Genomic DNA, 15,370 nt, shown 5'->3' with positions numbered 1-15,370 from the left:
AAACCTCACATCAGGCTCTCTGCTCAGTGAGGAGCCTGCTTCTCCCTCTTCCTCTGCCTGACTCTCTCTTTTCTCTTTCTATCAAATAAATGAATAAAATCTTTTTTTAAAAATACCTATTTCTAAGCTTCAGTTTCATCATATAACATTTACCTCCTAAGGCTATTAAGAAAAGAAGAGATAACATAAGACCCATCATATTTCAGCTATTCAATAATATTAGTTCCCTCCATTACTTTTCTTTCACCTTAAAAAAGAACTTTTTGGGGCACCTGGGCGGCTCTGCCTGTTAAACATTCGCCTTAGGCTTGGGTCGTGATCCCAGGGTTCTGGAATCAAGCCCTGTGTTGGGCTCTCTGCTCAGCAGGGAGTCTACTTCTCCTTCTCCCTCTGTGCTCTCATTCTTTCGCTCTCCCTCAAGTAAATAAAATCTTTTTGAAAAATTAAAAAATAAATTAAAAAATAAAGTTAGTACCACAATATTAAGAAGTCTCTGAAATATAGAAGGTAGATATTGTGTAATTCTATCAGAACAGAATATTTTTTAAAATATTGTTTTCTTGTTATTTGTACTCATTGTAGAGGATTTAGTAGATACAGAAAAAGATGAATAAGAAAATTTAAAATACAGTCTATCAAGAGTTTGTCCTTTTTTTCTTTTTATTAAGCTTTTTAATTCCAGTATAGTTAACATGCAGTATTATATTAGTTTCAGGTGTGGAATATAGTGATTCATCAGTTCTATAGATTATTCAGTGCTCATCACAGTAAGTGTACTCTTTAATCTCCCATCATGTATTCAACCCATCCCCCAACCCACGTCCCCTCTGGTAACCATCAGTTTGTTCTCTATAGTTAAGAGTCTGTTTCTTGCTTTGTCTCTTTCTTTCTTCTTTTTTTCACTTGGCTCATTTGTTTCCTTTCTTAAATTTCACATATGAGTGAAATCATATTGTATTTGTCATTCTCTGACTGACTGATTTCACTTAGCTGTATGCTCTGTAGCTGCATACATGTTGCAAATGATGAGATTTCATTCTTTTTTATAGCTGGATAATATTCCATATATATATATATATACCACATCTTTATCCATTCATCTACCTATGGACACTTGGGCTGATTCCATTTTTTGGCTATTGTAAATGCTGCAGTAAACATAGGGATGCATGTATCTCTTTGAATTAATGTTTTTGTATTTGGTGGGGTGAATACCTAGTAGTGTGATTACTGGATTATAGGGTAGTTCTGTTCTTAACTTTCTGAGGACCCTCCATGCTGTATGCTACAGTGGATGCTCCAGTTTGCTTTTCCACCCATAGTGCTCAAGGGTTCCTTTTTCTCCACATCCTCACCAACACTTGTTTCTTACATTTTTTTATTTTAACCATTCTAACAGGTGTGAGGTGATATCTCATTGTAGTTTTTGCATTTCTCTGATGATGAGTGATGTTGAATATCTTTTCATGTGTCTGTTGATCGCATGTATGTCTTCTTTGGAGAAATGTCTGTTCATGTCTTCTGCCCATTTTTAATTAGATTATTTGAGTGGTTTTGGTGTTGAGTTGTGTCAGTTCTTTATTTATTTTGAATACTAATCCTTTAGCAGATATGTTATTTGCCAATATCTTCTCTAGTCTTTTTTTTTTTTTTTGCTTTTTTCCCCATCTTGGAAAAAAAAAGAAAATGCCTCTCTAGACTATTCTCTGCCCAACTATCATCCTTCCTTTCAGAGGTTTCACATCCAGATTTTTAAAAGCCTTCCTTTCCCTCTCGGTCCCATTTTTTTCAATGAAATCTTTTCTCAGGAAATATGTCAAGGTTTTCCTGGATGGTAAATGCAACTTGTATTTTGCAGTCTTTTTGTTTGAAATCTCTAAGTAGTAGTCTTCATTACAAATCATTCCTTTATTCTTGAAATGTCTTTTCATTATCATTTGTGATTTTGCTTTTATTTCTTTGGTCATTTCTTATTCTCCCTTATGGGATCTTTCATGTAAATTTATTCTTTAAAAATTTTTTATTCTTGGGGCGCCTAGGTGGCTCAGTGGGTTAAAGCCTCTGCCTTCGGCTCAGGTCATGATCTCAGGATCCTAGGATCGAGCCCCACATCAGGCTGTCTTCTCAGCCCGAAGCCTGCTTCCTCCTCTCTCTCTCTGCCTGCCTCTCTGCCTACTTGTGATCTGTGAAATAAATAAGTAAATAAAATCTTTTTAAAAAAAAATTTTTTTTATTCTTATAGGTTCTGTCATGAATCCTTTTCTCTTGATGATTTTAGCCATTCCCATAGCTTCAGGTGCTTTCTCTATGTTGATGACTTCAAAATCTCTATCTTCAAATTTCTCTCAGGGCTTCAGACCCATATATATCTATATATGGGCATGTTTACTATTTGGGTGCTTCTGAGGTAACTCGAACAGCATATCCTAAGTTCACTTGAATCCTTCATCTCTTTCCCTCCTACAAACAAAAGTTGATACCTCCCTCTGGCTTTCCTAATATCTACACCTTTACTTAAGTTGGAAATGGGACTCTGCAATGACTCCTCTTCTCAACCATTGTTTTCAGTCAGTTCCCTAATATCTCTTGAGTCCGTCTACATCTCTCCATTTTTTTCCTCATTTATGTCCATGTGAAGTAACTTGAGATTTCACATAAATAGTTGTCTTCCATTGGAATATAAGTTCTATCAAGATAGGGATTCTCATATGTTTTGTTCCTTGCTATATCCCCTATTCCTAGAAGTTTGCCTGGCACATAGAAAGCACTTAATCAGTATTGCCTAATGAAAAAATAATCCCCAAAGTACTATACTAGTCTAAGATTTATTATGTAGATCACTGAATCAACATTTAACTGGTCTTCCTGGACCAGTTAATGCTTTTCCAATTAATTGCCCACATTGAAACCAGAGTGAACTTTCTAAAATTTAATTATGCCATACTCTGATTTAAAATCCATCAATTACTTTTCATAGCCCTCAGGATAAAGTTCCAACTCCCTATTTTATTTTAAAAAGCACTTCATGAACTGAAATCCATCCCACTTTGAACTTTGGGTTCTAGTCATATTGAACTTCTGTTATTGGCACATATGTACCATGCTTTTTTACCTCTAGACTTTGCACATTTTGATTGTGTTCTCTGGAACACATTTACTTTTTCCTTGCTTTGGTTGATTGCTAATCCTTAAGGCCTTAAGTTAAAAGGCATGTCTTTAAAGAGCTCTCTTGGCAAGTACCACATGTTTTCATGGCTCTCTTTATTACTATTTTCATAGTAGTTATCTAGTTTATTGTAAATGCTCATTTAATTTCCTAGTTCTACCTCTAGAATATAGCTCCTTGAACAAAAACAATTTCTCTGTTTTCTTAGCATCTAGCACATAGTAGATGCTCCACACTTTAAAACAAAGTATGAGACACAGATACACTTACTCTTTCACATACACATCTGTACAGTCCACATTATTCATGGTTGTGAATTTTCCTACTCTAGCATAATTAATTTGTAACCCCGAAATCAGTACTTTTAGCACTTTTACAGTCATTTGTGGATATGTGCAGTCAAAAATGTGAATTGCCTGACATAACGTTCCCATGGAGGTCAAATAAGGCAACACTGTCTTCTAATATTTTTTCCATTAACATATAATGTATTATTTGCCCCAGGAGTACAGGTCTGTGAATCATTAGGCTTATACATTTCACAGCACTCACCATAGCACATACCCTCCCCAATGTCCATAACCCAGCCACCCTATCCCTACTCCCCCAACCCCAGCAACCCTCAGTTTGTTTCATGAGATTAAGAGTCACTTATGGTTTGTCTCCCTCCCAATCCCATCTTGTCTCATTTTTTCCTTCTCTACCCCCAAAATCCCCCACCCTGCCTCTCAAATTCCTCATATCAGAGAGATCATATGATAATTGTCTTTCTCTGATTGACTTATTTCGCTCAGCATAATACCTTCTAGTTCCATCCTTGTTGTTGCAAATGGCAAGATTTTGTTTCTTTTGAGGGCTACATAGTATTCCATTGTATACATATACCACGTCTCCTTTATCCATTCATCTGTTGATGGACATCTAGGTTATTTCCATAGTATGGCTATTGTGGACATTGCTGCTATAAACATTTGGGTGCACGTGTTGCTTCAGATCACTACATTGTATCTTTAGGGTAAATACCCAGCAATACTCTTTTTGTTTTAGTCCTCACACTATTAATAATTATCCTTTATGTCACAAATTTAGTGCCACTTTTACTCACATTTTTGTACTTTTTGTTCTCAATTTTGCTATATAAAATGGCTCCCAAGCATAAGCTGAAGTGTTAGCTTGTGTTCCTAAACCCAAGAAGCTGTATTGTGCCTTATAGAGAAAACGTGTATTAGATTATCTTCATTCAGGCATAAGGTTGGCCTAGGGTTCAGTGTTAATGAATGAAAAATATATATGTGTGTTTAAATAGAAATACACATAAAACAAGGTGATGTGTTAGTTAATTGGTTGATGAAAATACTATGACCAGAAGCTCTTAGGAACTTAACCGTATATCCCCTCTAGGAGAAATAGTTCAGTATTTGCTAATTCAATATTACAGTGACTTTATAGAATATAACTCCCATAAGTAAGGAGAATTGACTGTAGATGTAGTTACAAAATTTTGTTCAACTATTTGTAATATTTCATAATTTGCCTTCATGTCCCTATTAAAGATAATGGGCCTTTATCTCATAATATATGTTATGTTATTAAGTAAGGAAAAAAACACCTATGTGCATTCTTAAATATTTTTGTAAGCATGGAGACAAATATGGCTGATATACATCAGGTTATGTTGGTTACCTGGAGGATGAATATTATTTTTCTTAATTTTTCTTTGTATTGTCTCACTGGTTGCAGTGAAACATGTTTCTTTTGTAGATATTCTTATAAAACATGATTTTTAATGGTTGCATCGCATTTCTCTTTGTGAAAGGAATAAAGTTTTGACTAATTATCATCTTGAATTTTCTTGTGATTCAGATAGTCAACGTCTACAGTTGGATCTACAGAAAATGGAACTTCTGGAAAGTAAGATGACTGAGGAACAACATTCTCTGAAAAGCAAAATTAAGCAAATGACAACTGACCTGGAGACATATAATGATTTGCCAGCTTTAAAATCATCAGGGGAAGAAAAGAAAAAGGTAAATGGTATTATAATTCAGATTGTTATAATTCAAATTGTTTTTTCTTGATCAAATTTAGTATATATATGTAGTTCATAGAATTTATTATTTGCAGTTGATTATTTGATATATAAGCTAAGATGTTTATGTATATAGGAGGAATTTAGAGAGATGTAGGTTTTATTTTTTTTTTTTTTTTTTTTTTTTTTTTTTTTTTTAAAGATTTTATTTATTTATTTGACAGAGAGAAATCACAAGTAGGCAGAGAGGCAGGCAGAGAGAGAGAGAGGAGGAAGCAGGCTCCCCGCTGAGCAGAGAGCCCGATGCGGGACTCGATCCCAGGACCCCGAGACCACGACCCGAGCCGAAGGCAGCGGCTTAACCACTGAGCCACCCAGGCGCCCGAGATGTAGGTTTTAAACAAAAGGAAAAGCAAGAGCATTTCAACAAATATGAACTTTGTTAAATGCAGGTTCAATTATGAAATTTCCCTCCTTAAGACTTATTCATCAGTGGCTTATTCATTCAGTAATTATAATCTTGGTAGAATTTTACCAGAATATCATTGAAATTATTTAAGTTAAAAATGATTTATGTTGGCTTAAAGTCTGTTTGCTAAAGTCTGTTATTTGCTAAAGTCTGTTATTTACTTCTATTTGGATCTATCTAGAAGTTACATCAGGAGAGAACAGTATTAACAACCCGCAGAAATGCTTTTAAGAAAATAACGGAGAAGCTAAACGTAGACTATGAGACACTAAAGACACAATTGCAAGAAAATGAGACACATTCTCAGGTAAAAAGGAAAAAAAAGACACTGAAATTTATTTCGTTTTTAAACTATCTGTCCCGTGTTTTTAATCTCTATTTCTACTCCCAAACAGTTTTTTGGGGGGAGGGGGGGCAGTTTATAGATTTCTGGTTTATTTTAGGATATCTTCTCTTTTTTCCCCCATTTTATTTTATTTTATTTCTTTTCAGTGTTCCTAAATTCATCGTTTATGCACCACACCCAGTGCTCCATGCAATACATGCCCTTCATAATACCCACCACCCAGCTCACCCAACTCCCCCTACCCCCCTTCGAAACCCTTAGTTTGTCTCTCAGAGTTCACAGTCTCTCATGGTTTGTCTCCCCCTCCAATTTCCCCCAGTTTTTAAAAAATTTGCTTTATTTATCCTTCCAGACTTTCTGGCTTTGAAGATAGCCACAGGCTTTGAAGAAGCTTGTGTACGGGCTTCAGTTAGAATGAATTTACTTTTGCTCTCCTTCTATAAACCTATATTGAGGGACTTCTCTGTGCTAGGTCCTGTTCTGGGCATAGCTGATATGATAATAGCTTTTAAAAATTTCAAAAAAAATATTTTTTGAATATAAAGCATTTTTAATGGAGAAACTTTTTTTTCATTTCTTTTCAGCATAACAGTATTCATTGTTTTTGCACCACACCCAGTGATAGAGAAACCTTTTTTTTTTTTAAAAGATTTTACTTATTATTTATTTGACAGACAGAGATCACAAGTAGGCAGAGAGGCAGGCAGAGAGAGAGGAAGGGAAGCAGGCTCACTGCCAAGCAGAGAGCCCAATGTGGGGCTCGATCCCACGACCCTGGGATCATGACCTAAGCCAAAGGCAGAGGCTTTAACCCACTGAGCCACCCAGGCACACCCTGATGGAGAAACTTTTTAATGGAGATATTTTAATGGAGAAACTTTGCTAACTCAAAAGAATCACAAATAGAATTAAATTTTAATGACTAATATCCCACAGAAGAAATAATTCTTGTCATTTTTTAAAAATTCTTGTCATTTTTATGTGGGTTCTTCTAGTCTATATATGTACATACATTTTATATATATGTATACATTTCTAGGTATTTATAGAAATGGTATCATATTGTACATATTATTTGGAAACTTGTTTTTCATTATTAACTATACCTAATAAGTAGTTTGCCTTGTCATATCTTTTAAAAATATGATTCTATATAATATTTGACTTAATGGATATAGTATAGTTTACTGAAACAGTTTCATATTATTAGACATTTAGGTTATTTTTAGTTTTAAAACTGTTTAGTGCTGTAGAAAAGCAGTCCTGCCCTTGAACTTCTTGATTTACACTTCCGATTATCTATACAGGATGCACAGACAAGCCCCCTTTTTATATCATTTATTCTACTGATAGAATTAGCTAAGCAATATCAGATGTCTTCTAAATTGAGTGCCCTGTCTGAGAGGATAGAGAAGATACCTGTTTCATTCACTTTCTCCCCACACTGTGCCAGTGGTTGACACTTAATGGGTGTTTAATAAGTATTTGTCAGAGGATTAAATGAAGCATGTGTGACATGTACAAAATCAGTAAAGATTGATCATTCTCATCTAGTGAGTATATATTAGCAATTTACAACTATGATTTATTAATGCTAAATGCATTCTTCCTTTTCTTTAAATGGCAATATGATCATGATAGATAATAATTTGTTAACATTGGTATAATATTCTTGTAAATGTATTTCCTTTGCAGTTGTATACCCATATTGATTATATTTTTACAAAAGGTGGAATACTATATATATAGTTGTTAAACATTCATTTTCTCACTTAAATATTTTCAGGCTCCTTTTTGGATTTTTTTTTTTTAACCTCCTTTTTGGATTTTTTAATGACTATTTCATTATATGGATTTACCATTTTAAAAACAAAGACACACCTTATATTCTTTTTTTTTTTTTTTTAAGATTTTACTTATTTATATGACAGAGAGAGATCACAAGTAGGCAGAGAGAGAGAGGAGGAAGAAGCAGGCTCCCTGCCGAGTAGAGAGCCCGACGCGGGACTCGATCCCAGGACTCTGGGATCATGACCTGAGCCGAAGGCAAAGGCTTAACCCACTGAGCCACACAGGCGCCCCCCTTATATTCTTTTTGAAAGGGGTGAAATCTCATCAGAGTTTGCCACAACTACTTTAAAAAGATTAGAAGTCACTATTTTACATATTTGGATTTATCAGTTATTTTTGTCTCTATGTCATAATATACAGGTCTGGATATAGATTTGTAAGTGGCAAAATTATCCTAGTTTAGAGTGGGGATGGATACTGGAGAAGAAATATAAGAAAAAGTTTATGAGGCCATTGTTTTAAATGATTCTTAGGAAAAAGTACTGATACTGCTAATGAAATATTAGCTCTCTTAATAATAATAATAATAATAATAATAATAATAATCACTGAATAGATTATTTAAGGAGGAAAACATTTGACAAACACAATTTCTTAGAGCCAGTCAATGGCTACTTGTTTACTGGCACATCGAGTGCTAATCACATACTTAACCCCTTATACTGATAACAGGAATTCATAATATAACTCTTTGTTTCTTTTTGGGAATCCCCATTGATCAAATAAAATCTGATCTTATCTTTTGCAGCTCTTTTCTTGAAAACCATTTAAAATTTTTTTTTAATTTTACCATTTCAGTGTTCCAAAATTCATTGTTTATGCACCACACCCAGGTCTCCATGCAATACATGTCCTCCTTAATACCCACCACTAACCTCACCCATCCTCCCAACCCCCTCCCCTCTAAAACCCTCTGTTTCTCAGAGTCCATAGTCTCTCATGGTTCATCTCCCCCTCCGATTTCCCCCAACTCCTTTCTTCTCCCCATCTCCCAATGTCTTTCATGTTATTCCTTAAGTGAAACCATATGATAATTGACTTTCTCTACTTGACTTATTTCACTCAGCATGATCTCCTCCAGTCCCATCCATGTTGATACAAAAGTTGGGTATTCATCCTTTCTGATGGAGGCATAATACCCCATTGAATATATGGACCACATTTTCTTTATCCATTCACCTATTGAAGGGCATTTTGGCTCTTGCCACAGTTTGGCAATTGTGGACATCGCTGCTGTGAACATTGGGTTCCATATGGCCCTTCTTTTCACTACATTTGTATCTTAGGGAAAATAGCCAGTAGTGCAATTGCCATAGGGTAGCTCTATTTTTAATTTTTTGAGGAATCTCCACACTTTTCCAAAGTGGCTGTATCAACTTGCATTCCCACTAACAGTGTAAGAGGGTTCCCCTTTCTCCACAACCTCTCCAACATTTGTTTCCTGTCTTGTTAATCTTTGCCATTCTAACTGGTATAAGGTGGTATCTCGGTGTGGTTTTGATTTGAATTTCCCTGATGGCTAATGATCTTGAACATTTTTTCATGTGTGTGTTAGCCATTTGTATGTCTTCTTTGGAGAAGTGTGTCTGTTCATGTCTTCTGCCCGTTTTTTGACATGATTATCTGTTTTTGGGGTGTCGAATTTGAAGAGTTCTTTATAGATCTTGGATATCAGCCCTTTGTCTGTGGTGTCATTTATGAATATCTTCTCCCATTCCTGCTTCATTGTTTTGTTGACTGTTTCCTTTGCTGTGCAGAAGCTTTTTATCTTGATGAAGTTCTAAAAGCTCATTTTCACTAAAAACCATTTTTTGGAGTCTATAAATTTCATAACAGAATTTTTGATGAAAGGCTATTATTTATTTGCTATTATTTAAACATATTTATATTGGAACAAACTATAAAACTCCTAGAAGAAAATATAGGGATAAAGCTCCTTGACATTAGTCTTGGCAGCCATTTATTGGTTATGATATCAAAAGCATGAACAGCAAAGGCAAAAATAGGTATGCCTACATCAAACTAGAAGGCTTCTGCACAGCAAAAGAAAACAAAACACATTTTGTTTTCAACAAAATGAAAACAACCTATGGAATGGGAGAAAATATTTTCAGATCATAATATCTGATAAGGGGTTAATATCCAGAATATATAAAGAATGTACAACAGAGTGTTTAAATAAGTTGTAAGAGAAAAACAGATTCATGATTCAAGATATTCTCGGAGGTTTAAAGGCAAGTCACTAATACAGATGTATAATATATAAGGAAGTTGACCATCTGACAGAGTGTTGCTTTTGTAGCATTATTCATTTAGCACTTAAGAGGTCTGCATTCTAAGAAGGCCACCTCTTTGTTGAAACAAAGGGGAAAAGTTTGGTACTTGACTTTGCAAAAGGTTATTAGAGATTTATTGCCAAAATGTGCTGACTGTTTCCTTAAGTCCATCTTAACTTTGAGTTCCTATCTGGGAAGCCAGATAGAATTATTTATTTATTTGTTTATTTTTATTTTTTATAAACTTATAATGTATTTTTATCCCCAGGGGTACAGGTCTGTGAATCACCAGGTTTACACACTTCACAGCACTTACCATAGCACATACCCTCCCCAATGTCCATAACTGCACTCTGCTCTCCCAAACCCCCTGGCCCCCGCCAGATTGAATTTTTAATAGTGTTAACTCACAGCATATACAGTTTATATAATTAATTAGTTAGGACTTATCCTAATATCTAGATTTATCTCTTTAGAGGAAACAGTGGAATAGATGGTACATTAACACTGAACTTATGCCCTGAAAATAATTTTAACATGAGAGTAGAAAGAGATATTAATGCTGCTTCAGTTTTCAGATTCTTAAAACTGATCATTACCTCTTAGAAATGTCCACACAGAACGTTATTTTAATGTTTCATTTTTCAGATAGTCCTTTGCCTAGGAAAAATACTATGTGCATCTTAAAAAAGAAAGACCATAACCCAGAGTTAAAAGGTTAATTAAATCAGAAAAACAATTTAATTCTATAACAGTAAAATTGTCTTCTGAGGAAGCAACCATCAATATAATATCCACATTAGTTTCCTGTTGATGCAGAAATTATTGTAACAGTGCCAGTTTTTAACCAACCCTCTTATAATCTTCACACTGCAGCTCTGCTCTTATCACAGCTTGTGGAATTAGACAGGAAATTTAGCCCTGGAAATAAGGAAGTTACTCCTATATAGTTGAACCTTTGACAGTGTTAGAATATATATCACATTTGTAGCATTAGACTTCTAGATTTCAAGGAGAGAGTCCCACCATGTCCCATTCTTTTCTTTCAAGTTCTTTTTGGAAAGGGAAGAGTCATAAATTGTCTTCAGTTAGCATGTTCATTGGCATAATAAAATTGTAAATATTTTCCAATTACGTATATAGAGTAAAACCCGTTGTCAAATTCAACATTATATTTATTAATGTACTTTACTATTGTTTAATCTTTTCTAATTTTCCTTTTTGTCTGCCATAGGTCTTTATCTCACCAAAATGCAAGCAGTTGATACGATTTAAAATTAAATGTTTTTTTTTTTGCTTATCCTCTTAAAAGGGTGTATAATTGTTTTGAATATGGGTACTGTTTAACCTTTTTATTTTGTGTTTTTTAGCTTACAAATTTGGAGAGGAAATGGCAACACCATGAACAAAATAATTTTGTGATGAAAGAATGTATCCTTTAAGAAGAAGCAAATGAACTTGACTGAGTGATTTTTTTTTTTTAAGATTTATTCACTTATTCGAGAGAGAGAGAGTAGGATGGAGGGGAGGTAGAAGGAGAGAGAGGATCCCAAGCTGACTCCCCACTGAGCAGGGAGCCCGATGCAGGGCTCGATCTCACACCTGAGATCATAACCTGAGCCCAAATCAAGAATCAGATGCTTAGCTGACTGAGCCACCCAGGTGCCCCAGAGTAATTTTTTTCTAAGAATTTCTTTAAATAAATGAAATGAAATGAAATTTAACACAAACTTTGCAAATATGTAATATGTATAAAACACCAAGCTTAACTATGTGGGGAATAAATGAGTAAGACTTAGTTTCCAGTCTATAATAATTAGGGTGTGTACAAAAGTAACAATAGAAAGCAGACTATACAAAGTCATAGTGTGGCAAAGTGACTAAGTGCACAGGATTTGGAGTAAGGAGATCTAAATTTCAGTGTTGACTGTACTGCTTGTAGGTTAAGGACTTTGGGCAATTTAATTTGTTTAAGCCTCACTTCTGTCATCTCAAACAAAGTTAATATTCCCTTCTCATAGAGTTATTGAAATAATTATATAAAACCATGCATATATGTATATTCGTAATTGTTTGCTGTTGCTAATAATGCTGTACCTTGGATATCTGGGCAGCAGAGGAAGATAAGCCTAAGTAGTATCCTGAGAAATTTGACTTTCAAGCTCATTCTGTGTTTAGCCAATTCAACTTCATATTTCTATCAATGTAGTACTTAAATCCCATCTTCTTGCTAATTTTTCTGTGTGCTTATATATGGAGGAAATAGCTACTGAGGACATGTGTTGTGCAATTTTAAAAAACATTAACCCAGAAGTTATTTTCTTTTCCTTTCTTTGACCCTTTAAGGACATCTCTGCTTGGAGAAGTAGCTCCTGGCTCATTGGAAGTTTAGATTCTCCTCTAGGAAACTGCCAAACTTCAGTTCCGGGCAGCATGGATCCCAGCTTGCTTCCCCACCAAATGCATCACGGGCAGTCATACTACTCAGTTTAAAAGCAAAAGACTCTAACTGAATATGCTTTAGTCTATCAGTCTAGTTTATGCAACACAAAGTAGGGGATTTTGAAATAGAGTGAATTATAGAGACTTCTGAAATTCAGTGTACTCTAGAGAACATGGTTGTTCTGAATATTCAGTTCTCAGACCAGAATTAGATTGAGATGCATAATGTTAAGTATAAAAAAGCTCATAGGAATGCCTGGGTGGCTCAGTCAAGCATCTAACTTGATTTGGGCTCAGGTCTTGATCTCAGGGTCATAAGATTGAGCCCCATTGGAGCCCTGCACTCAGTGCAAAGTCTGCTTGTCCCTCTCCCTCTGGTCTTCCTCATGCTTTCTCTCTCTTTCAAGTAAATAAATAAAACCTTTTTTTTTTTTTAACTGTTCTACTATAGGTGAAATTTTTTGAAACAAGTTTTGCTTAGCCTTTTAGGTTTCAATTGATCTTAATCTGTTAATATGTTTATTTTTAAATATATTCTATTTGTGCTTTTTCTGGCCATTTTCAATTTTCAGTAAGAGAAATTAAAAAAAAAAAAAAAAAAGGATTTGATTCCTTCCTAACCCAAGTAGATTACTATTTTTGTTGATCACTGTTTCCCCTTAACTCATGTAATTAGTTATAGCAACCAAGAGTCAAGAGAGTGATTACCAGTCAATCATGAAGAATGTGACCAAGCAGATTGCAGAGTACAATAAAAACATTGTGGAAGCTCTACATAACATGAGCAGAAACTGAGTCTGAACCATCTTCAAGTCTCTATAGTAGTACACTCTTGTTGCTAAACTTTGTATAAGCTGACTGAAAAAGAATAGCTTACCCTTGAAGAGTTTAAAAATTTTGAGTGCTATAATTTTTGCGACCTCTTTGAAGAGGTTATACTATTTTAAATAGTATAATAGTTCAATAAAAAGTTTGCATACAGAAAAGCATCTTTTTATATTTGTATTTATTTGTGTGGGTGATAAAAACGTGTCAGCGAACTAAGAGATGAACTAAAAGTAGCCACTGAGATTCACTTAGTTGGTATAATCCATCTATGGCAGTAAATGAGATCATTTTTTAATGTGTCAACTTTAGGAGGAATACATGGAGTGAGATTCTGACTTACTACTTATATCATCCTTGTCAATTTTGCTTTTAGAAAAAGTAAGAATGGAAGGGAGTTGTTTAGCTTTGAGCTTTATCTTAAATAGGGTATATTTGATGTATTTTAGGGAATATAAAGTTCCAGGTAAATGTATTAATACATATTCTTTGTATATCAGTTATCCTTAAAGATTCAGAATTGAAAACTTTAACCTTTGCATTTTAAAAATATTTTCTCGTGTATATGCTAGGAAAAACATGAAGTTTAAAAGAAATGCTGCACATATGGTAGTCTGTTTTAGATGATGCCTGTTGCTGTTTATTGCCACTCTGGAATATACATTCACTCTTTTGGACTGTAAGTAGATTAATTTTGTATTGCCAGAACATTTGAAAAGAAAAACTAGAAGAGGTAGAATTGTATAGTATAAATCTAGGAGATATTTTAGTAACTATAGATGTATCTTCTCTTGTAGGCAGGAATAAGTCATCTTTAAGATAGTTCTTGCAACTGTCCTCCTTTTGCTCTGATTTTATGTTCATCAAGTAACTCCACTTCTCAGTATTCCTGAAACAAAAGTTGGGGGGGGGGTGCTTTATTGAGCTATAATTTACATATTATAAATTACCCATCCATGTTGCTTTCTTTTTTTTTTTTTTTTTTTTTTTTTTTTTTTTTTTTTTTTTTTAAAGATTTTATTTTATTTATTTGACAGAGAGAGAGATCACAAGTTGGCGGAGAGTCAGGCAGAGAGAGAGAGAGAGAAGCAGGCTCCCGCTGAGCAAAGAGCCCGATGCGGGGCTCGATCCCAGGACCTGAGATCATGACCTGAGCCGAAGGCAGCGGCTTAATCCACTGAGCCACCCAGGCGCCCCCCATGTTGCTTTCTTGAAGTAAATATCACCATAAACTCTTCAACTTTAGTGTGTGTGAGATTATGTAGATGGCTGAGCATTGTCGATTTTGGTTAACTCTGGATTACTAATATGGCTAAAGATCCTGGACAGTGATAACATTCATTAAGGTGGCATTCTGAAAATATGTTCCTCTAATATTAAGTTCTTCAGGTTGTTAATAGGTGTTATACCACCAAAGGATTCATGGTCAAAGAAGTTTGGAAAAAATGGTTTGTAACAAAGGTAAATTATTTTTATTCTTGACTGCTAAGAGGCCTTAATGTGCTAATGTACAATAAGATCAAGAAGAGTATATAGTATTTAAGGAATTTTTTTTTTTCCCCTGAGTGGTGGAATTGTGGTTGTTTTAATCTTCCTTGGACTTTCTGGCCTAAAAATTTTGGTTCAAAATCATCTATTGTGTATATAAAATATTTAGAAGTGCAGTCTTAAAAAAAAATAAAGAAGTGCAACAAAAATTCAGATAAAGTTCTATATACAGTTAGTAGTTCTAACTTGTGGAAAAGGAGTATAATAGTAAGACAACTCTGCAGTTATTGAACTAGATCTGACTCAGTCTTCACCCAGAAAGAAGGTAGGAGGAAGAATCTAATAAACATATGTGTTTGCATTATAAGAATGAGAAGCTTGGCGGAAAAAAAAAAAAAAAAGAGTATTTCTTTTCAAAAAAGCAAGGTTTGCAACCTCTATTTTAAATTACTCATATATGATATTTGCGGAACATAAT

The 15,370-nt window shown here is 34.5% G+C and overlaps 1 protein-coding gene across 2 annotated transcripts in view; it reads left to right on the top strand.

Moving 5' to 3' along the window:
- Positions 1-13,568, top strand: part of IFT74 (intraflagellar transport 74) — an 83,812-nt gene extending 70,244 nt beyond the window's left edge. For both annotated transcript variants that reach the window (XM_059142818.1, XM_059142817.1), the window contains exons 17-20: positions 5,030-5,193; positions 5,846-5,971; positions 11,508-11,568; positions 13,256-13,568. In XM_059142818.1, coding sequence (XP_058998801.1) covers positions 5,030-5,193; positions 5,846-5,971; positions 11,508-11,568; positions 13,256-13,374 — 470 coding nt within the window. In that variant the 3' untranslated portion in view covers positions 13,375-13,568. The remainder of the gene's footprint in view (positions 1-5,029; positions 5,194-5,845; positions 5,972-11,507; positions 11,569-13,255) is intronic.
- Positions 13,569-15,370: the final 1,802 nt, after the last annotated feature.

The sequence above is a fragment of the Mustela lutreola genome, chromosome 12 (assembly GCF_030435805.1).
Source record: "Mustela lutreola isolate mMusLut2 chromosome 12, mMusLut2.pri, whole genome shotgun sequence".
Classification (NCBI taxonomy): Eukaryota; Metazoa; Chordata; class Mammalia; order Carnivora; family Mustelidae; genus Mustela; species Mustela lutreola.
The sequence above is the reverse complement of the archived record's forward strand: the minus strand, read 5'-3'. Positions and strand labels throughout refer to the sequence as shown.